Source organism: Fringilla coelebs (assembly GCF_963513975.1).
Source record: "Fringilla coelebs genome assembly, chromosome: 26".
NCBI classification, from domain to species: domain Eukaryota; kingdom Metazoa; phylum Chordata; class Aves; order Passeriformes; family Fringillidae; genus Fringilla; species Fringilla coelebs.
In genome coordinates, this window is record NC_140052.1 from 511,223 (window position 1) to 537,879 (window position 26,657).

A 26,657-nucleotide genomic window follows, 5' to 3' on the forward strand; every position below is an offset into this window, starting at 1 on the left:
CCTGGGCTGTCCCCGGGGGTCTCCCTGGGCTGTCCCCGGGGGTCTCCCCGGGGGTCTCCGTGGCTGCTGTGGCTCCCAGGGCCGGTGGCACTGCTGCTCGAGGGGGGGCGCAGAGGGGAGAAGGTTCCAGAAGGGGGCGGGGGGGGTACAGTACTGCTGAGAGAGCCCCGGGACAGCTCTGGGGGAGCGGGGGGGACCCCTCAGGCCGTGGGGCGGGGGGGGGGCCGGGACGGGGGGGGCGCCCGGGCGGGGGGGGGGCCCTGGGGCGGGGGGGGCAGCGGGGGCAGCGTGGAGGAGGGGGAGGGGGCGTGGGGGGAGCTGGGGGGAGGGGGGGTGTAGATGGGGGCGGGGGGCGGGGGGGTGTAGATGGGCGCTGGGGGCGGGGCAGAGGGGTAGGAGTTGTTCAGGGGGTATTTGGGGGGGGTCTCCGAGTTCTTCACCCGCGTGAAGTTGATGCAGCGGCCCTGGAGGAGAGAGGAGGAGGAGGAGGGGGGAGTTACTGGGAGAGGAATTGTCACCCCCCTGGCACGGGATGGAGCTCACAGACCACCCTGTGCCACCCCCCTGGCACGGGATGGAGCTCACAGACCACCCTGTGCCACCCCTAACCCCCATCCTGGCCCAGGATGGAGCTCACAGACCCTCCTGTGCCCCCCCCCCCTAGCACGGGATGGAGCTCACAGACCTTCCCATCCCACTCCTGGTGCCACCATGGCACAGCTGGGACTTCTCAGATCACCCTGTCCCACCCCTGGCCACCCCCATGCCATGGCTTGGACCTCTCACACCACCCTGTGCCACCCCTAACCACCACCCTGGCATGGCAGGAACCTCTCAGACCCCTCTATCCCACCACCCTGGCATGGGATGGAGCTCACAGACCCCCCTGTCCCACCCCTGGCACCCCCCTGGCATGGCAGGAACCTCTCAGACCCCCCTGTCCCACCACCCTGGCATGGCAGGGACCTCTCAGACCACCCTGTCCCACCCCTGGCCACCACCCTGGCATGGGATGGAGCTCTCAGACCCCTCTATCCCACCACCCTGGCATGGGATGGAGCTCACAGACCACCCTGTGCCACGCCTGGTACCCCCCTGGCATGGCAGGAACATCTCAGACCCCCCTGTCCCACCACCCTGGCATGGGATGGAGCTCACAGACCTTCCCATCCCACCCTGTCCCACCACCCTGGCACAGCTGGGACCCCTCAGACCTTCCCTCCCCAGCCCTCCACCAGGCTAAAGCGAGGTTTTGCTCAGCTGGGACGTTTTCCTGCCCAGAGCTGTTCCTGAAATGCATCCACTCCTCATCAGGGTGTCTCGACACCCCAGTGCTCCTCAGGCGCCAAGAAATTGCTTTTCTTGCTCTCCGGTGCTAAGCTACAGTTTGTTGTACAGTTTTAAACAAAACCTTTGCCCTCTGAGCTGTCATTTTCTTTTTTTTTCCTCACAAGTTCCACCTGCAAAAGCTCCCACTGTAAATACTCAGATGTCAGGATCAGCATTACTGTATTATGGACTCATTCCTTTGGATATGAAATCATCCCCAAAGGCACCAGAGGATTTCTGGATCCTTTCTTTACTCTTGGACTGCTGAGCACGAGCTTATTTTCTCTGTTTTACTCTTTCCTCTCCCAAAGTAAATGTTTTTCCTGGGGAAAAAAAGCCAGATTTGCAGATTTGCTGGGGATCTTTGCAGGTTTGGAATCCCCTGCCCTGCTCTGCATCCCCTCCCTGCTGTGCCCAGGCTGGGCAGGATGAGGATGAGGATGAGGATGAGGATGAGGAGGGTGGAAGGGCTGGGGAGGGGACACAGAGAGCCCCAGACAGCTCCTCCCCAGAGCTCTGCCAGCTGTGCAGGGGGAAAACATCTGCCTGGGAGGGAAAAGGGGCTCCTGGCCCAGGGAGGGCTCAGCCTGGCTGGGGCAGGAAACTCCTGGGGAAAACAAAATCAGAGATTTCAGAGAGCCCTGAACAGCCCAAAATCAGAGATTTCAGAGAGCCCTGAGCTGCCCAAAATCAGAGATTTCAGAGAGCCCTGAACAGCCCAAAATCAGAGATTTCAGAGAGCCCTGAACAGCCCCAAAATGAGAGATTTCAGAGAGCCCTGAGCTGCCCAAAATCAGAGATTTCCCAGTGCCCTGAGCAGCCCAAAATCAGAGATTTCCCAGTGCCTTCAGCAGCCCCAGCTCAGGATGACCCAAAAAGGAGGGGCTGAGCTTGGTTTTTCAGCCAAATCTGAGGCTCTACAGGCAGAGGAGTGCCAGGCTGGACCCCAAATAAGCCCTCAGCCAGGCTGGAACCCCTGGGGCTGGACCCCAAAATCTCAGCCAGGCTGGGACCTCACACAGCTTTAGGTGAGGAATAATTCCTACAGTGTTTGGTAAGGTCACATATAATCTATCATATAGGTTATATATATAAAATATTGGTTATATATAATCTATCATATAGGTCACATATAATCTATTGTATAGGTTATATATAATCTATCATATAGGTTATATATATAATGTCGGGTATATATAATATACAGGTTACATATAATCTATCATATATATAATATATAATCTATCATATAGGTTACATATAATATGTAATATAATATAGGTATAATAAAGGTTGTAGATATAATATATATTATAGGTTCTATATATATATAACCAATATTATATATTATATATTATATATAGAGAGATATATATTATATAATATATAATATATAATATATAATATATAATATATAATATATAATATATAATATATAATATATAATATATATATAATATATAATATAAAATATATATAAGATATAATATAGGTTACATATAATCTATCATATAGGTTATATATACACTATAATATAGGTTATTGAAAGAAACAAGAAAGGCCTGAGAAGGAATTTTTACTGGTCTGATTCCGCCAGTAAGCTTCCAAAAACCCCTCTTTTCCCTGAATCCTCATGAATTTGGGTGGGATACATCTCTGCTCTTTTCCCTGAATCCTCATGAATTTGGGTGGGACACATCTCTGCACACAATCTGTTGTGCCTTCCCTCTCCTCACACCCTTCTGCATCTGCACTCACCTATTCGAGCACAAAATGAAAATGCAATTTATGCAAGGCAGTCACAAACTAAAACCCAGTTTGCTCCCTGGTTGAAGAGTTCCCGGCCAGGCCTGAGCTTGAAACTCATTCTGGCAGCCCCATAAATTCCTGACAGAGCAACATTCACCAGGGAGGCACTGCAGAGGAACAGGAATTGTTTGGGTCCTGGGAGGAATTTGCACAAATAAGGGTTCCTGTGTTCCGTTGTAAAAGTGATAAAGTCCTCTAAAAATGCATCTGTATTTACATCCCCTCCCTCTGACACAAAAATAACCTCATTAATGCTGACAGGAATGCAGACCCAGTCTCTCAAAAATGGGAGAGGACCACAGGAATCCCGTGTGACCTCACCACTGCCTCGGCTCACTGGAGCCATCTGAGCCCCATCCCCAGGCCTGGCTGCCACAGAACCCAATTTCATCATTGTTTGTGCATCTCAGCCCCCTGGGCACCCTCCCAGCACCCCTGGGTGCTCCCTTTGCTCTGGGCTGGCAGAGGAGCCCCCAAAGCCTCCTGTGCAGCAGGCTGAGCTTGCACAGAGCTCACAGAACTCACAGAATTCACTCAATTCACACAATTCACAGAATTCACACCATTCACAGAACTCACAGAACTGACAGAGCTCACAGAACTCACAGAACTCACAGAATTCACACAATTCACAGAACTGACAGAGCTCACAGAGCTCACAGAATTCACAGAGCTCACAGAACTGACAGAACTCACAGAACTCACACAATTCACAGAACTCACAGAATTTACAGAGCTCACAGAGCTCACAGAACTGACAGAACTCACAGAAATTACAGAATTCACATAATTCACAGGGTTGGAAGAGACCCTCAGGGTCCTTGAGCTCAGCCCCAACGCCCCAGCCAGAGCCTGGCACCCAGTGCCACATCCAGCCTGGTGTTAAACACACCCAGGGATGGAAGCATCCCTCCCTGGGCTGACCATGGCACAGCTGTATCACTATTGCTGTGAAAAACCTTTCCCTAATATCCTACCTCTCCAAACCTTTCCCTAATATCTAAAATTTCTCTAATATCCTACCTCTCCAAACTTTCCCCTAATATCTAAACCTTTCCCTAATATCCTACCTCTCCAAACTTTCCCCTAATATCTAAACTTTTCCCTAATATCCTACCTCTCCAACTTTCCCCTAATATCTAAAATTTCCCTAATATCCTACCTCTCCAACTTTCCCCTAATATCTAAACCTTTCCCTAATATCCTACCTCTCCAACCTTTTCCCTAATATCTAAACTTTTCCCTAATATCATACCTCTCCAAACTTTTCCCTAATATCCTACCCCAGGGACCCCTGGAGCACTGAAATCCTCATTCCCAGTTCATCCCCTGGGGCTGGGCAGTGCCAGGGACCCCTGGAGCACTGAAACCTTCAGTCCCAAACCATCCCCTGATGTGGGGCTGGGCAGTGCCAGGGACCCCAGAGACCCCAGGAGCACTGAAATCCTCATTCCCAGTCCATCCCCTGGGGCTGGGCAGTGCCAGGGACCCCTGGAGCACTGAAATCCTCAGTCCCAATCCATCCCCTGATGTGGGGCTGGGAAAATCTGTCCTGGCAGTGCCAGGGACCCCAGGGACCCCTGGAGCACTGAGATCCTCAGTCCCAATCCATCCCCTGATGAGGGGCTGGGCACGTCTGTCCTGGCAGTGCAGGGACCCCAGGGACCAGCAGCTCCCAGACAGACAGACAGACAGACAGACAGACAGCCAGCCAGCAGCAAAGCCCGGCTCGGGGCCGGAGGGGAGGCCGTGCCCGTTCTGTGCAGGGATCGCTCGGGGCAGCCCAGCCCGGACACGGGCACTGATTTCAGCAGGGACGGCTCCGGACGGGGGTGATGTCAGCCCGGCACCGGCCCGGCTCCTCCCGGCTCCAAAGCAAACAGAGATGCCTTCAGCGATTTCTCATCGGGCTGCAGCGTTTGATCTCCATCAGGGGTGAATTAAGGAGCCGTTCGACAGCTCCGGGTCTGCAATCTGCTTCCCTTCCTCGGCAGGGAGGGAAAGGAGGCACAGACCGGCACGGAACAGCTCCCCCGGCAGCTCCCGGGGCCGTCCTGGGCTCAGAGCAAAGCCCCAGCCCCTCTTAACCCCCACTCGGGCTGCCTGCAAGGCTTCGGGCACTGATCCAGCCTGGGGAGGCTCCACCGGCACCTGGGGCTCCCTCTGGGGCTGGGGGCTCCTGTGGGGGGCACTGGTAACCCCTGGGGCTCCTGTGGGGGGCCCCTGGGACTGCTGGGGGGCTCTGCCAACCCCTGGGGCTGCTGGGGGGCTCTGCTGGCTCCTCTGGGCTGCTCTGCCAACCCCTGGCTCCTCTGGATGCTCTGCCCAGCCCTGGCTCCCCTGGATGCTCTGCCCAGCCCCTGGCTCCCCTGGATGCTCTGCCAACCCCTGGCTCCTCTGGGATGCTCTGCCAAGCCCTGGCTCCTCTGGGATGCTCTGCCAACCCCTGGCTCCCCTGGATGCTCTGCCCAGCCCTGGCTCCCCTGGATGCTCTGCCCAGCCCTGGCTCCCCTGGATGCTCTGCCCAGCCCTGGCTCCCCTGGATGCTCTGCCCAGTCCTGGCTCTCTCACTCCAGGGCTGGCACTGGGCACCTGCTGTTTCTGGCTGGAAACCCGAGGTGTTTGCTCAGAGCTCCAGCCTGGGCTGGGCTGAGCAGCCTGGCAGTGCCAGGCACACGGAGCAGAGCTCCTGGCAGCTCCTGGTGGGGGTGAGCAGGTCCCTGCAGCCCCGGGGTGAAACTGGGGGATTTAACAAAGGAAAACCCCAGAATCCCAAATCTCCTGCTAGCCAGCCTGGCCCAGCTGCAGCCCCTCCCTCAGCTCCTGCCAAACCCTGCAGCAGGGTCCCCAGGGTTCTGGAAACTTCTCCTGGAACTGCTGGGGAGCAGCTCCGTGCTGCGGGCACAGCCTGGGCTGGGCTGAGCTGGGAAGGACAGCAGCCAAAGCCAAGGGGGACAGGGGGGACAGGGCTGGGTCACAGGCAGGGCTGGCAGGGTGGCAGAGGTGGCAGAGGTGGCAGGGGAGGTGACAAAGATGACAGGGGTGACAGAGGCTGGTCACAGGCAGGGCTGGCAGGGGTGACAGGGGAGGTGGCCGGGAAGGTGACAGGGGAGGTGGCAGGGCTGACAGGGGTGGCAGGGGAGGTGACAGGGGAGGTGACAGGGGAGGTGGCAGGGCTGGCAGCGTCTCCAGGCCGTACCTTGTCTCCGGGCTGGGGGCGCATCACGGACACGCGGTCGTAGCCCTTCCTCAGCAGCACCCAGAGCGCGTCCAGCTTGCCCTGCAGGGACAGAAACACGGACACGGGGTTTGCTCTGCAGGGACAGAAACACGGACACGGGGTTTGTCCTGCAGGGACAGAAACACGGACACGGGGTTTGCTCTGCAGGGACAGAAACACGGACACGGGGTTTGTCCCGCAGGGACAGAAACACGGACACGGGGTTTGCCCTGCAGGGACAGAAACACGGACACGGGGTTTGTCCCGCAGGGACAGAAGGACAGAAACATGTGACAGATAACAGCGATCAGGAGTGACAGATCTGGCAGGTGAGATTACAGCACTCAGGTGTGTGACAGATCACACGCAGGTGTAACAGGCAGCTGGGCTGTTTGGGGCTCCCTCTGGGGTGTTTGGGGCTCACTCTGCAGTGTTTTGGGGCTCACCCTGGGGTGTTTGGGGGTTCACCCTGGGGTGTTTGGGGGCTCTGGGGTGTTTAGGGCTCACTCTGCAGTGTTTTGGGGCTCACCCTGGGGTGTTTGGGGGCTCTGGGGTGTTTAGGGCTCACTCTGCAGTGTTTTGGGGCTCACCCTGGGGTGTTTAGGGGCTCTGGGGTGTTTGGGGCTCACTCTGCAGTGTTTTGGGGCTCACCCTGGGGTGTTTGGGGCTCCTGTGTGACCCCAGGTCCCTCTCACGGGGCAGAGTCCTTCTCTTCCCTTTCCAGGGCCAAAATCCCCTCTGGGATCTCCATTCCTGCTGCTCAGCCAGAGGCCCAGAGCTGATCTGGGACGTGCAGGGGTGGAGCAGACACGAGAAATGACTGCATGGAACTTGTTTCCAGAGGATGTGGGGGAAAAACTTCCCAAGGTGAGAGCCAGGAAAGTCTGGGATTCTCAAAGCAAGAGGCAAGGAACTTCTCTGTCAGACTCTGCTGCATTTGGACACAGAACTCCTCAGAGCTGAGGGAAACCATCCCTGCTGCTCCAACCCATCTTTCCTCTGCAGCAGAGCTGCTGCAAGCTCTTGATCTCCTGTCCACCCTGACAGCTCTAGAAATGAGCACCTTTTTCTTCCATTTCTCCTTTAGGAAACCACAGGCAAAGCGACAACTTTCCATGGAACAAATTTAAAAAAATAAAATAAAAAAAAATCCCTTTTTACTCTGCAGTCCCAGTTTCCAAGAGCCTGCCATGGGTCCATCCCTGGGAGCCTGCAGGGTGGAAGAGAGGGAGTGTGCATCATGGAAAGGATGATGGCTGGAGACAGGGGATGGCCAGGCTCCCTGCTGGAAGCAGAAACCTCCTGTGCTCCCTCGGATGGGCTGTGCCTCCGTGTCTGGAGCTCCTCCACAGCTCCAGCACGAGGTCACTTGGAGCAATAAAAAATGCAAGGTCTGAAGGCAAACAAAGCCTCGAGCCCTGCTGGATCTGCAGCCCAGAGAGGAGAAACACTCGGGGCAGATGACAAATGAAGGAGTGCACAGCTCCAGCCCTGGAATTTCCTCTGAATTCATGGTGAGCTCAGCCCTGCACTGACCCCGAGTTACCTCAGTGCCCCTGAGACCTGCTGGAGCCAGGACAGGCACCTCTGGGGCTGTCTGAGTGCCCAGGTGGCCACAGCAGCTTTGGGAGCAGACACAGGAGGGACAGGGACAGGGGACAGGGACAGGGACACGGCCAGGCAGTGCTGGGGGAGCTGGGATCCACCTGGGATCCACCTGGCAGTGCTGGGGGGGCTGGGATCCACCTGGGATCCACCTGGCAGTGCTGGGGGGGCTGGGATCCACCTGGGATCCACCTGGGATCCACCTGAGCTTCCCCTGGCAGTGCTGGGGGGCTGGGATCCACCTGGGATCCACCTGAGCTTCCCCTGGCAGTGCTGGGATCCACCTGGGATCTACCTGGCAGTGCTGGGGGGGGCTGGGATCTACCTGGGATCCACCTGGCAGTGCTGGGATCCCCCTGGGATCCCCCTGAGCTTCCTCTGGCAGTGCTGGGGGGGCTGGGATCCACCTGGGATCCACCTGAGCTTCCCCTGGCAGTGCTGGGGGGGCTGGGATCCACCTGGGATCCACCTGGCAGTGCTGGGATCCCCCTGGGATCCCCCTGAGCTTCCTCTGGCAGTGCTGGGGGGCTGGGATCCACCTGGGATCCACCTGAGCTTCCCCTGGCAGTGCTGGAGGGGCTGGGATCCACCTGGGATCCACCTGGGATCCACCTGGCAGTGCTGGGGGGCTGGGATCCACCTGGGATCCACCTGGCAATGCTGGGATCTACCTGGGATCCACCTGGAAGTGCTGGGATCCACCTGGGATCCACCTGGGATCCACTCCTTGCTCCAGCCCCAGGCTGGGCTCAGCCTCTTGTTCCAGGTGATGAGGAGAGGAAACAGCCTCAGGTGGTGCCTGGGGAGGTTTAGGTTGGAAGGTGGGGAAAATTCCTCCAGTGCAAGGGTGGAAAGGGCTGGCCCAGGCTGCCCAGGGCAGTGGTGGGGTGCCCATTCCTAAAAATCCTGTGGCAGGGGCACCCAGGGCTGGGGTTTCATGGGGAACCTGGTGGTGGATGAGGATCCTGGAGAGCTTGTCCAAAATTGATGATTCTGGGGCTCTGAGTCACTTCCATCTACATTTTGTGCTGCCCCTCCCTGTCAGCTGAACTGAGGTTTGGTGAGGTTCTTCAGAAGTTTTCAGATTTGTCATTCCCCTTGGATTATCCTCCCTGGCTTCTCAGACAGTTGAGATGACACTTTAAAAGCAGGATAATCCAGCTGGCACCGTGCTGAGAAGCAACAGCAGCAAATCAGAGTAACAACAATAATAACCCCAATCTGTTGAGTGCCAGTAGACACATTTGGTAGCAAATAAATCTCTGGAGCATTTAAAAAAAGGCAACCTATCCTCTCTCAGCTGTCTACCTACTTACAGACATGACTGTGGGAAGAGTGGAAAATAGAGGGAAGAAGAACTCCATCAGAAAAGGCAGAACATTCTAGGGAGGGGCAGTGCAGAGTGGAGAAGAGGATCAGCAAGGTGACTGATCCTAAAATGTGAATTTCCTGGCTCTTTACCAGGTTCAAGCACCGTTCCTGAAGTTCAATTCCTCTCCCTCCTCCTTCCCCTGTGATTTTTTAAAGCAGCTCGTTACAGCCATGTTTATCTGCTCCCCAAAGGCTGCTCCAGCCAGCCCAGGGAGGGCTGGGAATCCAACCTCTGCTTTATCCAGGGTGGGAATCCAGGGTGGGAATCCAACCTCTGCTTTATCCAGGGTGGGAATCCAACCTCTGCTTTATCTGGGATGGGAATCCAACCTCTGCTTTATCTGGGATGGGAATCCAACCTCTGCTTTATCCAGGGGGGTCTGGGAGAATTCAGGGGGACCATCAGCAGACACTTCAATGGGTGAGCTCTGTGAGCACACACCAGCACAAGGAGCTGCTGGTGCCACCCTGGATGTGAACACACACCAGAACAAAAGGAGCTGCTGGGGAGGTGAGGACAGAGCACAGCACCTGGATGTGAGCACACAGCCCAGCAGAAGGAGCTGCTGGGGAGGAGAGGACAGAGCACAGCACCTGGATGTGAGCACACAGCCCAGCAGAAGGAGCTGCTGGGGAGGAGAGGACAGAGCACAGCACCCGGCAGCGAGCACACAGCCCAGCAGAAGGAGCTCTGGTGCCACCTGGGCTCACCTTGATGGGGGAGTACCACCTGCGGGGGGACGAGGGCCGCCGGGAGCTGCTGCCCAGGCTCCGGGGCTCGGGGAATTCGTACTCCTGCTCGGGCATCTTCACCCGGGCATTCTTGGCCTTCTCCAGCTTGGCTCCTTCCTCCGTGGAGCCCTTCTCCCCCCAGCGCACCTGGAAGGAGGGAGCAGGGCAGGGGCAGGGTCAGGGTCAGGGTCAGGATTAGAGTCAGGGTCAGGATCAGGGTCAGGATCAGGGTCAGGGTCAGGACTGGGATCAGGGTCAGGATCAGGGTCAGGGTCAGGATCGGGATCAGGGTCAGGGGCAGGGTCAGGATTAGGGTCAGGGTCAGGGCCAGGATTGGGGTCAGGATCGGGATCAGAGTCAGGATCAGGGTCAGGATCAGGATCAGGATCGGGATGGGGATTGGGATCGGGATCAGAACCAGAATCAGAATCAGGATCAGGGTCAGAATCAGGATCAGGGTCAGGGTCAGGGTCAGGAACAGGGTCAGAATCATGATCAGGATCAGGGTCAGAATCAGGATCAGGGTCAGGGTCAGGGTCAGGCTGTGCCCCCCCCGCTGCAGGAACAGCCCTGCCCCTGGGTGTCCCCAGCTGAACAGCAATGCACAGGCTGGGAGGTTTGTTTCTAGAGTGCAGCCCAAATGTTCAGCTTGTCCCTTGTGGAGGTTTGTGAGAAATGTGGCAGTGGGGGAGCTTTTCAGGAGACCTGAAACCATCTCCTGGTAATTCATGTGGCAGGGCTGCCCCGTGTCCCAGGCACGGACCAGGACATTGCTGAGCTCCAGAAATCTGTGTTTGCCTCTCCAGTATTCCCACAGAAAAACGATCTGCACTCCTGAAAACCTCCAGAGGATTGTGCTGGCCCTGAGTGCCCTGCTGGGTGGGCTGCAGGGGCTGTGCCCACCCTGCTGGCTCTCCTCACCTCCATCCGTTTGATGCCGCCCACTCCTCGCCCGCCGTAGTACGAGGCATCCACTGTGGGCCACTTCTTCTTTGGCAGCCCATCATCATCCTCCTCCTGCAAAACACAGCAGGGCTGGCACTGTCAGGGGAGCAGGAGGGATGGAGGGATGGGAGGGGTGAGCAGGGATGAGCAGGGATGGGAAGGGGTGAGCAGGGATGGGAGTGATGGACAGGGGTGGAAAGGGATGGGAAGGGATGGAAAGGGGTGGGAGGGATGGAAAAGGGGTGGAAAAGGGGTGGAAAAGGGGTGGAAAAGGGGTGGAAAAGGGGTGGAAAAGGGGTGGAAAAGGGGTGGAAAAGGGGTGGAAAAGGGGTGGAAAAGGGGTGGAAAAGGGGTGGAAAAGGGGTGGAAAAGGGGTGGAAAAGGGGTGGAAAAGGGGTGGAAGGGATGAGCAGGGATGGAAAGGGATGAGCAGGAATAGGAAGGGATGGAAAGGGGTGGAAAGGGGTGGAAAGGGGTGGAAAGGGGTGGAAAGGGGTGGAAAGGGGTGGAAAGGGGGTGGAAAAGGGGTGGAAAAGGGGTGGAAAAGGGGTGGAAAAGGGGTGGAAAAGGGGTGGAAAAGGGGTGGAAAAGGGGTGGAAAAGGGGTGGAAAAGGATGAGCAGGGATGGAAAGGGATGGAAAGGGATGGAAAGGGATGGAAAGGGATGGAAAGGGATGGAAAGGGATGGAAAGGGATGGAAAAAGATGGAAAAAGATGGAAAAAGATGGAAAAAGATGGAAAAAGATGGAAAAAGATGGAAAAAGATGGAAAAAGATGGAAAAAGATGGGAAGGGATGGAAAAGGATGAGCAGGAATAGGAAGGGATGGAAAAGGATGAGCAGGAATGAAAAGGGATGAGCAGGAACAGGTAGGGATGGACAGGGATGAGCAGGAATAAAAGGGATGAGCAGGGATGGGAGGGATGGAAAAGGATGGAAAAGGATGGAAAGGGATCCATGGGAGTCCATGTGGCCCCGTGGCTTGTGTCTGTGTGAAAAATGAGATTTAAATTGTGCGTCCTGCCCTGGCTGGCTGCAGCATCTCACGGTGACACTCAGGTCTGGGTGACTGAGCAGGTCAGGAAAATTCCCTGCAGTTCATTTGAAACGAGCCTGCTGGGGCTCCAGTGAAATTCAAGGTGTTTTAACTTCTCTGCAAGGTCAGAGTGTACTCTCACAGTGCCTTTCCCTTTAATTTCTACAGTTCAGGCTGTGAACTGGCAAAGCAGAAAAGCAGAGTTCATCAAAAACGTGAAGTATTTCCTGTGAAAAACGTGGAGAGAAAAGAAAAATGGTCCCTCTCTCTTTTTTCCTTCTTCTTTCTTTAATTTTTCACAGGGATTTGGCCGAACTCCAAAACTTAGGAGCTTTCCAAAACTGGAAAAGCCAAAAATACTTTGAAATTGAAACTCCCCATCAGGAAAACTGCAAAACTGGGGGGGAAGGGGAGGAATATCCAAGAAAAGCTCCGGCTTTCATGGCAACCAAAAGCATTTCAGTTTATCAAAACACAGAAACTGGGCTGCAAAACGTGTCCTGAGCCAAGGGAAGGGTGAACAACTGGTCAGCAGCACCAGGCTCCTCTCCTCAGGGCTGACCTCCCTCCCTGGCCCCGGGCAGAGCTGCAACCCAAGAACTCAATATCTTGTTTTCCATGAGGATTTTTCTTGGTTTAAAAAAAAAAAAAAATTAAAAAAAAATTTAAAAAATTTTTAAAAAGCAAAAAGTGGAAGCGAAGCCATTGGAATATTTCCCCTCAGCAATTCTCTTTCTCTCAGCTCAGCACAGACTGGACTCCTCACAACAGGAAATTCCAAGGTTTAGGAAATTTTCCCCGCAGCCCGGGGCAGCAGCACACTCCACAAACAAAGGAGTCACAAGTTTATGTGCACAGCCCTGGCAGGGCAGGGCAGGGCAGCCTGGCAGCCCCAGAACAGCCCCCAGCCCTGCCCTGTGCCCACCACGCCAGGGGAGCTGCAGGGCCAGGGAAACGGGGGGAAAGGCACCAGAACTGTGAAAAATGAATATTTAATGATTGGCTTTTTGCAAATATTGAAATGAATATTACGTGTGTTGTGTTAGAAAGTAATGCAGTATTAATTCCCCTAAGGAATGGGTTAAAGATAGTTTTGGGTTGTAACAAAATGTTCAAATAGAAACTGTGCTATGTAAGATATTTCTTTAAAGAAAGGACTTGCAGCGAGCTGGCAGCCACAGGACACCTAAATCCTTCACCACAGGACACCTAAATTAAATCCTTCAGAGAAAAAGAATTTAATGCCCTCTTATCAGAAGAAACGAACTTCTTCCCACCTCGAAGGCGCTGTTAGGATCAGGAGGAAGAAGGTGAGGATGACCAGGCAGAATCCTTTGTTTGAATGGAATTTATGCACAATGTATGGAGTGTATGAATATGCAGCAGGCTGTTGTTTTTAAGGGTTAACCCTTTGTTAATTCATGTCCTTTTCTCCCGGGCCTGTGCTGCCCTAAGAAAAGCACCTGGACATCTGTAACCCTTTGGTTTTTGCCTCATATTGTCCAAATTCAAACTGTCCAAATTATTATTACTCTAATTGTATTGTTTTCTTTATAACCATTTAATTACTATTAAACCTTTAAGACTTTAAAACCAAGTGGTTGGTGTTTTTCCTGCAGCCCCCCAGTTTGGGGTGGATTCTGACCCCCTGCTGCATTTCCCCCACCTGGGGCTGGCAGCAGCCCCAGGCACCCCAAGTGCATCTGAGGATGCTGGAAATGGAGTGTACAGAGTGGGCACCCCCAGGACCTGCTGCAGGTGGAGCTGGAGCTCTGCAGGGCAGAACTGCACAGCACAGCCAGGAGAGCAGGGCTGCAGAAATCAGAAATCTGTGTTTATCTCTGCTGGGCCCTGGATGCTGCAGCCCTGACCTGAGGGAACCTCGGCTGTGGTAACACGAGGATAATTCAGGCTCCACGAGGGACAGCCCAGCCACTCCGGGAAGAATTCAAACAAAATTTGGCCAGATATTGAAAAAAAAAATAAAAAAAAAAATTGGACAGCTTCCCCCTCTCCCCACCCTCGTAATTATTTTCCCAGTTGTCTCTGCAGCGCCTGAATTTTGTCAGAATTCAGCATTTATGGAGAGCTGTGCCTGCACCAAGGGCTCTCTGTGTGAGAGATGTTCTCTCTGAATTTCAGTGCTGAGGGAGCACAGGGGAAACCAGCTGTCCTCAGGATCCCCCCCTGCCCCAAATCCCTGGGCAGCTTGGGGACACTTTGGGGACACCCTGGGAGCTGGGGAAGGCTCCCCAGAACCTTCCCCTCTCCAGCCTGAGCAGCTCCAGCTCATCCTCGAGACACAAACACCTCAAACCAGCCTGGATCCCCCCAAAAATCCACATTATCCTGGGTGGGACTTGAGCTGCTGCCACTGCAGAGCTCAGGGGCTGCAGGAGGGTGAAATTCCATCAGCTGATGGCAACCAGCACCAGGGTGGGATCAACCAGCCCCAGGGTGGGATCAACCAGCCCCAGGGTGGGATTAACCAGCCCCAGGGTGGGATTAACCAGCCCCAGGGTGGGATTAACCAGCCCCAGAGCCTCTGCCCTGCACTGGGTGCTTCACACGAGACTGGCTGGGAAACTGAAACCTGGGCATGGAGCTAAACCTGGGCATGGAGCTGAAATTTGGCTGTGAAACAAAAATTTGGCCATAAAACTGAAGTTTGGCCATGAAACTAAAATTTATCATGAAACTAAAATTTGGCCATGAAGCTGAAATTTGGCTGTGAAACTGAAATTTGGCAATGACACTGAAAATTTGGCCATGGAGCTGAAGTGGACTGGGAGTTTCTGGGCAGTGCTGATTTCCTCCCCCAGCAGGGAATGCTCACAGGGATTCTGAGGCAGAGTTCAGTGAAACCTCAGACAGCAGAGCTGCTTCCCCTCCTTGTCAGAGTGCAATTCCCTTTCCTCCTGTGGCCCTCAGCCCCAGACCTGCTGAGGCAAGAATTCCTTTTTTGGGGTTGTTTTTTGTTTTTTTTTTTTTTTTTTAATTTCTTTTATGGCCAAGAATTCGTGAGAAGGAAAAAAACCCAGAGTGAATTTGAAGGAATTCCACTCACCTCACTGTCTTCCACAGGGGGTGGGGGAGGCTCCTTGATGATCTAGAAGGATTGAAGAGAAAGAGAACCATCAATTCATGCTTTGTTCCTCAGATCCACTGGAGAAATAGAAATCAAATATAAATACAACACACATATTTATATTTATATTTATATTTATATTTATATTTATATTTATATTTATATTGAATTAGATATAAAATAAAAATAAGAATAAAAATAAAAATATAAAATAAAAATAAAAATAAAATAAAAATAAAAATTAAAATAAAAAATTAAATAAGAATAAGAATTAAAATTTTAAAAATTATAAAAAATAAGAATAAAAATAAAAATAAACAATAATTTCAAAAAATTAAATTTAAACTTAAATAAAAATTAAAATAAAAATTAAATTAAAGTTACAAAAAACCAGTGATAACTGTGAAAATTATCATAAAATAATGATAGCTGTGACAACGACCAAAAGCGATGAAAACTCTGAAAATGACCCAAAATACTGAAAACTCTGAAAATTCTGGGGCACTGAGACCCCTCATTTTGGGCACTCAGACCCCTCATTTTGGGGCACTCAGACCCCTCATTTTGGGCACTCAGACCCCTCATTTTGGGCACTCAGACCCCTCATTTTGGGGCACTCAGACCCTCATTTTGGGGCACTCAGACCCCTCATTTTGGGGCACTCAGACCCCTCATTTTGGGGCACTCAGACCCTCATTTTGGGGCACTCAGACCCTCATTTTGGGGCACTCAGACCCCTCATTTTGGGGCACTCAGACCCTCATTTTGGGGCTCACACTGGGATGTGATCCAGAGCCCAGCAGTGCCTCCAGGCAGGTTAAATCCTGGGTAAGGATGGATTTTGTGCTGCCCTGAGGTTTCTGCAGCCATTCAGGCACGGAGTGCAGATTGTGCAGGTTCCAGGAATGTGTCTGGGATGTTTTCTGTGCTCTCCAGCCTCTCCCAGGGTCCAGCAATCCCGCAGTGACCGTCCCTGGGGCTTCAGATGATAAATTGGGGCAATGTGGTTCTTGTCAGAGGAGCATATCTGCTTCAGGATGGGACAGATCATCACTTAAACCCAGCAAACAGCACAAAATAAGAAATAAAGGGCTTTGCCTCTCATTAGGACTGGAGTTTGGAAGCATGCTGTTAACTGGGCAGATTATTTTTGTCCTTAATTGCCTTCACTCCTCTGGAAAACACCGAATATATAAATATATATTCTTGCTGCCTTAATAAAGGAGGATTTTTAATGGCATTAACCATGATCCATCTGACTAATTTCCTTATTTTTTTCCCCTTACGTATTTATAGTTTTGACCTCTCAGTCCTGTGACTGCCTCATATTTGAGGTATGAGCTGGGTGAAGGAACATTTCCTTTTTATTTCTGTCATATCTTCAGTGTCTTCTCCTTGGAGATCTGCTCCACACTTCAAAGCTAACACGAGCAGGGGCCTGTCCCAATTTCTTCAGCAGCAATAAAAACACAATCTTCTCCTTAGAGACAGAAATGAAACTTTGCAATGGAGAGCCACAGTGGTCACTGGGAGCCCCTGGTCTCTCCCTGACCCCAGATTTAAATCCTCTGGGGAATTTTCTGGTCGGGTGATGCTGCACAAGCGCAGAGGAGCTCGTGGGACAGGGGGAAAATCAGGATCCAGGGATCTCTGCAAGGAATCTCCATCCCTCCTGCCATTCCCCAGCTCTGCAGAGCCCGTGCATTTCCTCCCCTTCTCCTCCACCGCTGCAGCCATGTGGTTTTAATCTATATTTTCTGTATTTTCTCCATCCAGCTTTTTGTTTCCACAACTTCTGGTCAGCTGCAGCGCAGAGAGCCAAACAGATTGCCGGGTTCTTCCAAGCTGACTTCCAGAAAACAGCTTTAAAGTGAAAAGCTGCCGTGGGATGCTCCAACACCAACACCTCATTTATCTGCCAGCCACGCCCCGGCCTTTGCAATCACCGAGCCCGAAAAGGAGCGAGGTGGGGCAGGGTCTGCGGGCAAAGCCCCCAGCCCGCCCTGGAGGGCTGCAGGAGGGAGGGGAAGGCTCAGACCTGGGGCAGGTGGGGTGGGTGAGCACCTTCCCAGCGAGGGGGAACATCCCAGTAAAGAGAGAGCATCCCAGTAAAGAGAGAGCATCCCAGTAAAGAGAGAGAGCATCCCAGTAAAGGGAGAGACCATCCCAGTAAAGGGAGTAACTATCCCAGTAAAGAGAGAGAGCATCCCAGTAAAGAGAGAGCATCCCAGTAAAGAGAGAGAGCATCCCAGTAAAGGGAGAGAGCATCCCAGTAAAGAGAGACCATCCCAGTAAAGAGAGACCATCCCAGTAAAGGGAGAGAGCATCCCAGTAAAGGGAGAGAGCATCCCAGTAAAGGGAGAGAGCATCCCAGTAAAGGGAGAGAGCATCCCAGTAAAGGGAGAGAGCATCCCAGTAAAGGGAGAGAGCATCCCAGTAAAGAGAGAGAGCATCCCAGTAAAGAGAGAGAGCATCCCAGTAAAGGGAGAGACCATCCCAGTAAAGGGAGAGACCATCCCAGTAAAGGGAGACCATCCCAGCCCAGTGAGACCAGCCCAGCCCAGCTGTCCAGCTCTGACATTAGTTCTGCCTTCCCTTCACCCAAGCACGGAGGCAGCCAGGAGCTGGGACCTGCTGGGATCTACTGGGAATGTGCTGGGAATGTGCTGGGATCCTGTGGGACCTGCTGGGATCCTGATGGGATCCTGTGGGACCTGCTGGGATCCTGCTGCCTGGCAGCTCAGGGAAGGTGGGATCCCCCCGCTGGAGGGGTCTGTGTGCTCCTGCCCTCCTTGCCCCCAGGGCTGGCACAGCAGAATCGTTCCTTTGTCCTCTGCTGCTCCTCCTGCAGCCTCTGGGGAGGCTCCTCCTGCCCCCTGTGCTTTGGAAACATCCTGCCCAGGTATCCAGGGGATCCTGCCTGAGCTGGGGCACCAAATCCTGCCCAGGTATCCAGGGGATCCTGCTCAGGTATCCAGGGATTCCTGCCCAGGTATCCAGGGAATCCTGCCCAGGTATCCAGGGGATCCTGCCCAGGTATCCAGGGGATCCTGCCCAGGTATCCAGGGGATCCTGCCCAGGTATCCAGGGGATCCTGCCCAGGTATCCAGGGATTCCTGCCCAGGTATCCAGGGAATCCTGCCCAGGTATCCAGGGGATCCTGCCCAGGTATCCAGGGGATCCTGCCCAGGTATCCAGGGGATCCTGCCCAGGTATCCAGGGATCCTGCCTGTGCTGGGGCAGCAGGCACAGCAGAGCTGTTGTTGTTCTGACCTGCTAAGCAACAACTGCCTCTACTGTAAAGCAGTGGTGAATTCCAGCCTTCATCCCAGAGCCCTCTGAGAGCAATGAGCTTGGATGCATTTGGAAAGAGCATTCCTGCCTGGAGGGGTGCCAGGGAGATGCTGGGCTCAGATAAACCCCCAGGGGGAGGCTGTTGACTCCAGCCCATTCACCCCAGGGATGCAGCTGGCTCGGGGCCTTTCCTGGAGAACTGCTGCATGGTAATGACTCCTCTGCAATTAAGGAGCACGCCAAGAGGAATTTCAGGCTTTAGAAATGTGCTTGTCGCTCAGAAACTGATTTATACTCGGTAAGGGAAGAGGCTGTTGTGTTTTTTTCCCCTTTTTCCCCTGACACATCCCCAATTATCCCCGGGCTGGGATCCACGGCGGCTCCGGCTCTGCGGTTTGGGCACTCGAGGCTGCAGCCCTGGGCTCTTGTGCAAGGCAGCTCCTCTGCCCTCACCTCGCTCCTGGCAGCTCCTCTGCCCTCACCTCACTCCTGGCAGCTCCTCTGCCCTCACCTCGCTCCTGGCAGCTCCTCTGCCCTCACCTCAATCCCTGCCCGTGCCACTGGCAGAGCAGCCAGGGCTCTGCCGGGCTCCTGTGCCCACCCCGGCCAGGCTGGGCACCCCTCGGGCTCACCCCAATTTCGGGGGAGCAGAGCCCAGGGAGCCAGCCTGGCTGCTGCCCCTCTGCCAGGCACTCTGGTGCCCTCCCAGAGGGGTGGGAGAGATTTCCTGCAGCCTCTTGGAATGAAATCTCCCCAGCAGCTCCAGGGAGGGTTTGGCAGGGCTGGAGGCAGCGCAGTGGACGGTCCCCACTCACAGACCTGGCTGGGAGGGAACGTGGGAGGCAAAGGAGAGTGAGGAAAGGCTTTTATCTGCAGCAAAGGCTTTAGGTGGAGAGCTTCAATCTGGAAAATATTAAGCTTTTAAAGCTTCCTGTGGAGCAGACTCCCTCTCCCTGCTGCACCCACCTTGCTCATCTGGGCTGTTTTTCACACTCTGGGCTGTTGCATGACCACTGTCCTCACATGATTCCAGTGCAGCAGAGCCCTCACAAGGACAGCCCCACGTCCCCTCCACGCCCTGCTGCTGTCATTGATGCCTCTTCCTCACCAGCTTCACCTTTCTGCTTGGCAGAGCCTCCAACCAGCAGCACCACTGAGAGCACTTTCCCTCAATTCTCCAGGTGCCAGCCCATCTCCACTGAGCTCCCTGCAGATGTGCCAGCAGACAGCTGGCCCAGCTGCCCTGGGAGGTGCCACCTAGTCCAGACAAACAGCTCTGAGCCACCTACCACGCTGCTAATCCTCCGGCCAATTTTAGAACTATTTTTGTTGTTGTTGTTCTGAAAGTCCAAATAAATATTTTTTCCCATTCTGGTTTTCATCCTGGGATGGAGGTGCCAAACTACTGTGAAGAGAAGTTTTATCCCCATTGTCAGCCAGGAACAGAAATAGACAATTGAGATTTTTCCTGCAAGATTTCCATCCTTGCTCTGGATGAGACATCTCAGCACAGAGGGGCTGCAGGGCTCTCTGCAGGTTTGCCACAACCTGGGGCAAATTTACAGCCCTGGGCCTGTGATTTAAAACCGGGACTAACAGTGGTGACCCAGAAACTGGGGCCAGCCTGGGCAGCCCTAAAGCAGCTCCTGGAGGGTGGCACAGGGCCAGCCACAGAGCCAGGCTCTGTCCTGCTGACATCTGTGTGTCCCTCACCCTGGATCTGTATTTGAACAGGACCCAAAGCAGGAGCAGAGCTGCCCTGCAAGGTGAGCTCCAGATTGCCCTGGTCCTTGCAGGGAGAGGCAGAGCCAGGCTCAGCAGGGATGCTCAGGGTGGGACAGACACACAGCACCCACGGGAGATGGGAGCTCATCCCCAGCCCTGACATTTCCTTCTTCCTCCTGATTTCTCCCTGCCCTTTTAGAGCTTTGGCTCTGTGACTGTGCTGCTGAGGGAGGACAATGCTCAGGGGAGCCCCTGACTCCCACTGCCCCTGGGACACCCAGAGTGCTTTTCAGACACGGGGATGCAGGAAACCCAGCTCATCCTGCAGAAAGCTGGACACCCAGCAGCGTGCTTTCCCTGCCCCCAGGGCAGAACCAGGACTGCAGTGTGGGCTGGTCAGCCCTGCCCTTCCCCAGGAGCCCTCCAGCAAGGGTCAGAAAATCCACCCCAGGCACGGCTGGAATTCATTTCTGCAAACCAGTTCCATTTGTGACCAAAACAGGAGGCTGAGAGGCTCCTGACGAGGTTTGGGTGCTGGCAGCACGGCTGGGCAGATGGAACAGGAGCCCAAAGCTGGGATCAGTCCCCAGGAACACACTGCCTCCTCCCCACTCCTTGCTGGAAGGCTGCTGGGTGCTGGTGGCTTCACTTACCACGGTGCAGCAGAGGGGCCAGAACCACCAGAGCAGAGCCAGGGCCAGCAGCAGGAAGAGGATCAGCAGGGCAATGGCCAGGATGGTGCCATCAGACTGGAGGAGAACACAGAGAGCACAGTGGGACACCTGTGACACCCCTGACACCTGTGACAGCCATCATACCTGTCCCACCTGTGACACCCCTGACACCTGTGACACCTGTGACACCCCTGAACACCTGTGACAGCCATCATACCTGTCACACCTGTGACACCCCTGCACCCTGTGACACCTGTGACACCCCTGAACACCTGTGACAGCCATCATACCTGTCCCACCTGTGACATCCCTGACACCTGTGACACCCCTGAACACGTGTGACACCCCTGAGCACCTGTGACACCTGTGACACCCCTGACACCTGTCACACCTGTGACATCCCTGACACCTGTGACACCCGTGACACCCATCATACCTGACACCCCTGAACACCTGTGACACCCATGATACCTGTGACACCCATGATACCTGTGACACCCCTGACACCCCTGAACACCTGTGACACCCCTGAACACCTGTGACAGCCATCATACCTGTCACACCTGTGACACCCCTGCACCCTGTGACACCCATGATACCTGTGACACCCCTGAACACCTGTGACACCCCTGACACCTGTGACAGCCATCATACCTGTCACACCTGTGACACCCCTGACACCCCTGCACACCTGTGACACCTGTGACATCCCTGACACCTGTGACAGCCCTGAACACCTGTGACAGCCATCATACCTGTCACACCTGTGACACCCATCACACCCACGATACCTGTGACACCTGTGACACCTTGGGTCCATTTTGTGCCCATTTTGGTTCATCCTGGGTCCATTTTTTGCCCATTTTGGTTCATCCTGGGTCCATTTTGTGCCCATTTTGGTTCACCCTGGGTTCATTTTGTGCCCATTTTGGTTCACCCTGGGTCCATTTTGTGCCCATTTTGGTTCACCCTGGGTCCATTTTGTGCCCATTTTGGTTCACCCTGGGGGCAGCCCTGGCTGGGCTCTTGTGCTGCCCATGACACAAGGTGGATCCACAGATAATAAATTTTGATAAATCCCTGCTCCATTCTGTCACTCTGCTCTAGCTCAGCCTGTCCCAGCACAGACCTGGAGCCTGAGGCGTTCACTGAAGGCTTGGCCACGCTGTGGGACACAGAATGTCACAGTGCCACACGTTCACAGTCCCCTTTTGGGGGGGACATCCTTCAGAGCAGGCAGAGCCAGCCTGGGACCCCCAGCAGGAGTTCAACCCCAGCACCCCCAAAGCATTTCAGGGCTCACAACTCACGCAGTGCGTGCTGGAGATGATCACAGAGCTGGAGATGAAGCTCAGCCCATCGTTCATGCTCACCTGGAGAGCTGCTTCCCTGGAAAAAACAGAAACAGGTCAGGGCAGCTCCTGCCCAGCCCTCTGCCTGACACCCTGGGCGCTCAGAAATGCTCTTGGGCAGAGAATTCCCAATGCTGCCTGTGCCCCAGAGCGAGCTGGCACTGTGGGGATGGCATTTTGGGGTCCAAACGGGGAGAAACAGAATTCAGGGAGGAGAGCCAGGTCCATGGGCAGTGCTCAGCTGGTACAGAACATCAGAGGATGGCATTTTGGGATCCAAACAGGGGAAAAACAGAATTCAGGGAGGAGAGCCAGCCCCATGGGCAGTGCTCAGCTGGTACAGAACATCAGAGGATGGCATTTTGGGATCCAAATGGGATCCAAAGAGAAAAACAGAGCACAGGGAGGAGAGCCAGCCCCACCTCCCCATGAGCAGGGTGCTGAGCACGAGGGGATGGCATTTTGGGATCCAAATGGGATCCAAATGGGATCCAAATGGGACCCAAGGAGAAAAACAGAGCACAGGGAGGAGAGCCAGCCCCTTCTCCCCATGGGCAGGGTGCTCAGCTGGCACTGAGCAAGAGGGGATGGCATTTTGGGATCCAAATGGGATCCAAATGGGATCCAAGGAGAAAAACAGAGCACAGGGAGGAGAGCCAGCCCCACCTCCCCGTGGCAGGGGGAACACTGGGGCAGCCAAACCTACATGCCAACTTCCCTGAGCACAGGTGCTGGGCACAGCAGGTAGGTGTCCTCCACCACGAAAGGCTTCTCATCTGGAGAGGGGAAAATGGGATTAGTGCCAAACCACCCCCACAGGCCTCAGGAGGAGCTTAAATGAGGGCTCTGCTTGCCATTGATGGGTGAAAGAGATGGGGATGAGGACATTAGGATAGCTGTACGTTATAGAAGTTAGGATACAGGTACATTAGGATATTGGTAAATTAGAATATCTGTACATTACAGAAATTAGGATATAGGTACATTAGGATATTGGTACATTAGGATATCTGTACACTACAGAAATTGGGATATAGGTACATTAGGATATTGGTACATTAGGATATCTGTACACTACAGAAATTGGGATATAGATACATTAGGATATTGGTACATTAGGATATCTGTACATTACAGAAATTGGGATATAGGTAAATTAGGATATCTGCACATGACAGAAATTAGAATATAGATAATTAGGATATTGGTACATTAGGATATCTGCACATGACAGAAATTAGGATATAGGTACATTAGGATATTGGTAAATTAGGATATCTGTACATTACAGAAATTAGGATATAGGTACATAAGGATATTGGTAAATTAGGATATCTGCACGTTACAGAAATTAGGATATAGGTAGATTAGGATATAGGTACCTTAGGATGTCTGTACATTACAGAAATTAGGATATCTGTACATGATGGAAAAAGTTACATTTTAAGGCAGAAGCATCTGAACCTCAGCCAAACCTTCCAGCCTGAATCACACTGCTTTAAAAAGGATGAGAGGAACTGCAGAGAGGAACAGGAGCCCTGGGTGATGCTCCTCCTCTGCAGCCTGGAGTCAGGGCTCGGGGACCCTGGGGACACTGGGGACACTAGGCTCTGACACTGGGGACACTGGGCTCTGGGACCCTGGGGACACTGGGGACCCTGGGCACCCCAGGAGCTGCCCACCCCTTCCCAGCTCCCTGTGGTCCTGTGTCCTGTGCTGGCCCATCTGTCCCCCCTGGTGTCCCCACCCTGATTTCTGAGCCTGTCCTGAGCTCCCATGAATTCATCCCTCTGTCCCAGCTCACACAGGCCAAGGAAATGGAGAGCAGGGTCTTGTTTTCTCTTTGCTGAGGAGCGAGGCCAAGGGCTGCTCCCTGCCAGCCCCCACCAAACAAAAGCTGCTTCATCCTGCACTCAGCTCTCCTCAGGTTTTTGTTTCCCTTTCTCTCCCTGCCCGCTGCCATCAGCCCGAGGCTCTCTGGAAGGTTTATCAGCCCTGGCTGCAGGCACAGCTCAGTTTGTTTGGAGAATGTTTTGTGCTCCACCACAAAAATGAGCCCTGCTCTAAACAAAGGAGCATCCATTTGGTTTGCATAACTCTGGCTCCTCCTGAAAACTCACCCAGGGAAAGCAAACAAAGCAGAATTCTCCTCCCCTGCTCTGCTGCAGGACAGATTTCTGCACCCCGGAGAGGGGCTGGCTCTGAACCCCCCAGGTGACCCCAACTGGCCTGGGCAGAGGGCAGGGGGGTCAAACCTCCCCCAAAAACACCCCTGGGTGCCCTCCAGGCTGGCACCTGGCACTGCTCAGACTCCTGCCACCCCATCCCCGGTGCTCTGCACCTGAGCACTCAGGGCAGCCTGGAAAACACATCACTCCCAGCAAGAGGGGATGGTTCCTGCTGCCATCAGCAGGGTGGGACCTTCTGGCAAGCCTGGACTTGGAATATTCCCTAACCATCATCAGCATTAAAAAAAGCTTCAATGTGTGCAGGATGCTTCAAGAGAGAGCCTCGAAAAAAGAGAGCAACACTCAAAAAAACCCCTGAAAAACAACAACAAATGGAAGGAAAAGGGGAAAGGAAAAGGGGAAAGGAAAAGGGGAAAGGGAAAGGGGAAAGGGGAAAGGGAAAGGGGAAAGGGAAAGGGGAAAGGAAAAGGGGAAAGGAAAAGGGGAAAGGAAAAGGGGAAAGGAAAAGGGGAAAGGAAAAGGGGAAAGGAAAAGGGGAAAGGAAAAGGGGAAAGGAAAAGGGGAAAGGAAAAGGGGAAAGGAAAAGGGGAAAGGAAAAGGGGAAAGGAAAAGGGGAAAGGAAAAGGGGAAAGGAAAAGGGGAAAGGAAAAGGGGAAAGGAAAAGGGGAAAGGAAAAGGGGAAAGGAAAAGGGGAAAGGAAAAGGGGAAAGGAAAAGGGGAAAGGAAAAGGGGAAAGGAAAAGGGGAAAGGAAAAGGGGAAAGGAAAAGGGGAAAGGAAAAGGGGAAAGGAAAAGGGGAAAGGAAAAGGGGAAAGGAAAAGGGGAAAGGAAAAGGGGAAAGGAAAAGGGGAAAGGAAAAGGGGAAAGGAAAAGGGGAAAGGAAAAGGGGAAAGGAAAAGGGGAAAGGAAAAGGGGAAAGGAAAAGGGGAAAGGAAAAGGGGAAAGGAAAAGGGGAAAGGAAAAGGGGAAAGGAAAAGGGGAAAGGAAAAGGGGAAAGGAAAAGGGGAAAGGAAAAGGGGAAAGGAAAAGGGGAAAGGAAAAGGGGAAAGGAAAAGGGGAAAGGAAAAGGGGAAAGGAAAAGGGGAAAGGAAAAGGGGAAAGGAAAAGGGGAAAGGAAAAGGGGAAAGGAAAAGGGGAAAGGAAAAGGGGAAAGGAAAAGGGGAAAGGAAAAGGGGAAAGGAAAAGGGGAAAGGAAAAGGGGAAAGGAAAAGGGGAAAGGAAAAGGGGAAAGGAAAAGGGGAAAGGAAAAGGGGAAAGGAAAAGGGGAAAGGAAAAGGGGAAAGGAAAAGGGGAAAGGAAAAGGGGAAAGGAAAAGGGGAAAGGAAAAGGGGAAAGGAAAAGGGGAAAGGAAAAGGGGAAAGGAAAAGGGGAAAGGAAAAGGGGAAAGGAAAAGGGGAAAGGAAAAGGGGAAAGGAAAAGGGGAAAGGAAAAGGGGAAAGGAAAAGGGGAAAGGAAAAGGGGAAAGGAAAAGGGGAAAGGAAAAGGGGAAAGGAAAAGGGGAAAGGAAAAGGGGAAAGGAAAAGGGGAAAGGAAAAGGGGAAAGGAAAAGGGGAAAGGAAAAGGGGAAAGGAAAAGGGGAAAGGAAAAGGGGAAAGGAAAAGGGGAAAGGAAAAGGGGAAAGGAAAAGGAAGGGTGGGCTGGGCCTGGGGGAGCACAGGGAGTGCAGCAGCTCCAGCCCAGCCCTGCTGCTGGACGTGCTCTGATCACAGCTCTGCTCAGCAAACAGCCCTCACGCTTTCTGCAGATGTTCCCTTTTTTTCTTTATCCCACAGCTCTGGACATGATGAGTTGCTGCTCTCACCTGCCCCTTTTCCCTGCCAATAATCCCAATAAAACCCCATTAGCTCATGCCTTTAACCTCAGCACGTCCCAGCCCTGCTCTCTGCCTCTCATCTGGGATAATTTAAGGTTTCAGGAACTGTTGGCTTAGCGTTATCTTTAGAAATGCCTCCCTCCCTGATGCAATCAGAGGCACAGGGGTTTGAGGCAAACAAAGAGAGCTGAGCTTTCCAGCCTCCAGGAGGTTTCCATAAAATCCTGGTTCGGGTCTCTCAGGGAGAGGGTTTGAGTTGTGTCACCTCAGATGAGCCAAAACTCTGCCCCACCTACCAAGAAGCTGCTAAATGAAAGGAAAAATGATCTGTCATAACTGTCCTTGGAATGCACTGCTGTAAGAGCAAGGAGAAATTCCTTACAGCATCCACTTCTGCATTTATTTCCATTTTATTTCCAGCCTGGCCTCGGCAAACTCCCCCTGCTCCAAAGAACGATTTACCCAGGGGCTCAAAAC

General features: G+C 53.4%; 1 protein-coding gene across 1 annotated transcript in view; it reads right to left on the reverse strand.

Annotated features, from left to right (window-relative positions):
- Positions 1 to 200: 200 nt before the first annotated feature.
- Positions 201 to 26,657, reverse strand: part of ANTXR1 (ANTXR cell adhesion molecule 1) — a gene marked incomplete at both ends in the record, with an annotated part of 46,036 nt that continues 19,579 nt past the window's right edge. Inside the window, 8 exons of the mRNA XM_084221857.1 lie at positions 201 to 464; positions 6,338 to 6,418; positions 10,046 to 10,213; positions 10,988 to 11,083; positions 15,114 to 15,155; positions 20,807 to 20,902; positions 22,138 to 22,216; positions 22,886 to 22,955. Coding sequence (XP_084077983.1) covers positions 201 to 464; positions 6,338 to 6,418; positions 10,046 to 10,213; positions 10,988 to 11,083; positions 15,114 to 15,155; positions 20,807 to 20,902; positions 22,138 to 22,216; positions 22,886 to 22,955 — 896 coding nt within the window. The remainder of the gene's footprint in view (positions 465 to 6,337; positions 6,419 to 10,045; positions 10,214 to 10,987; positions 11,084 to 15,113; positions 15,156 to 20,806; positions 20,903 to 22,137; positions 22,217 to 22,885; positions 22,956 to 26,657) is intronic.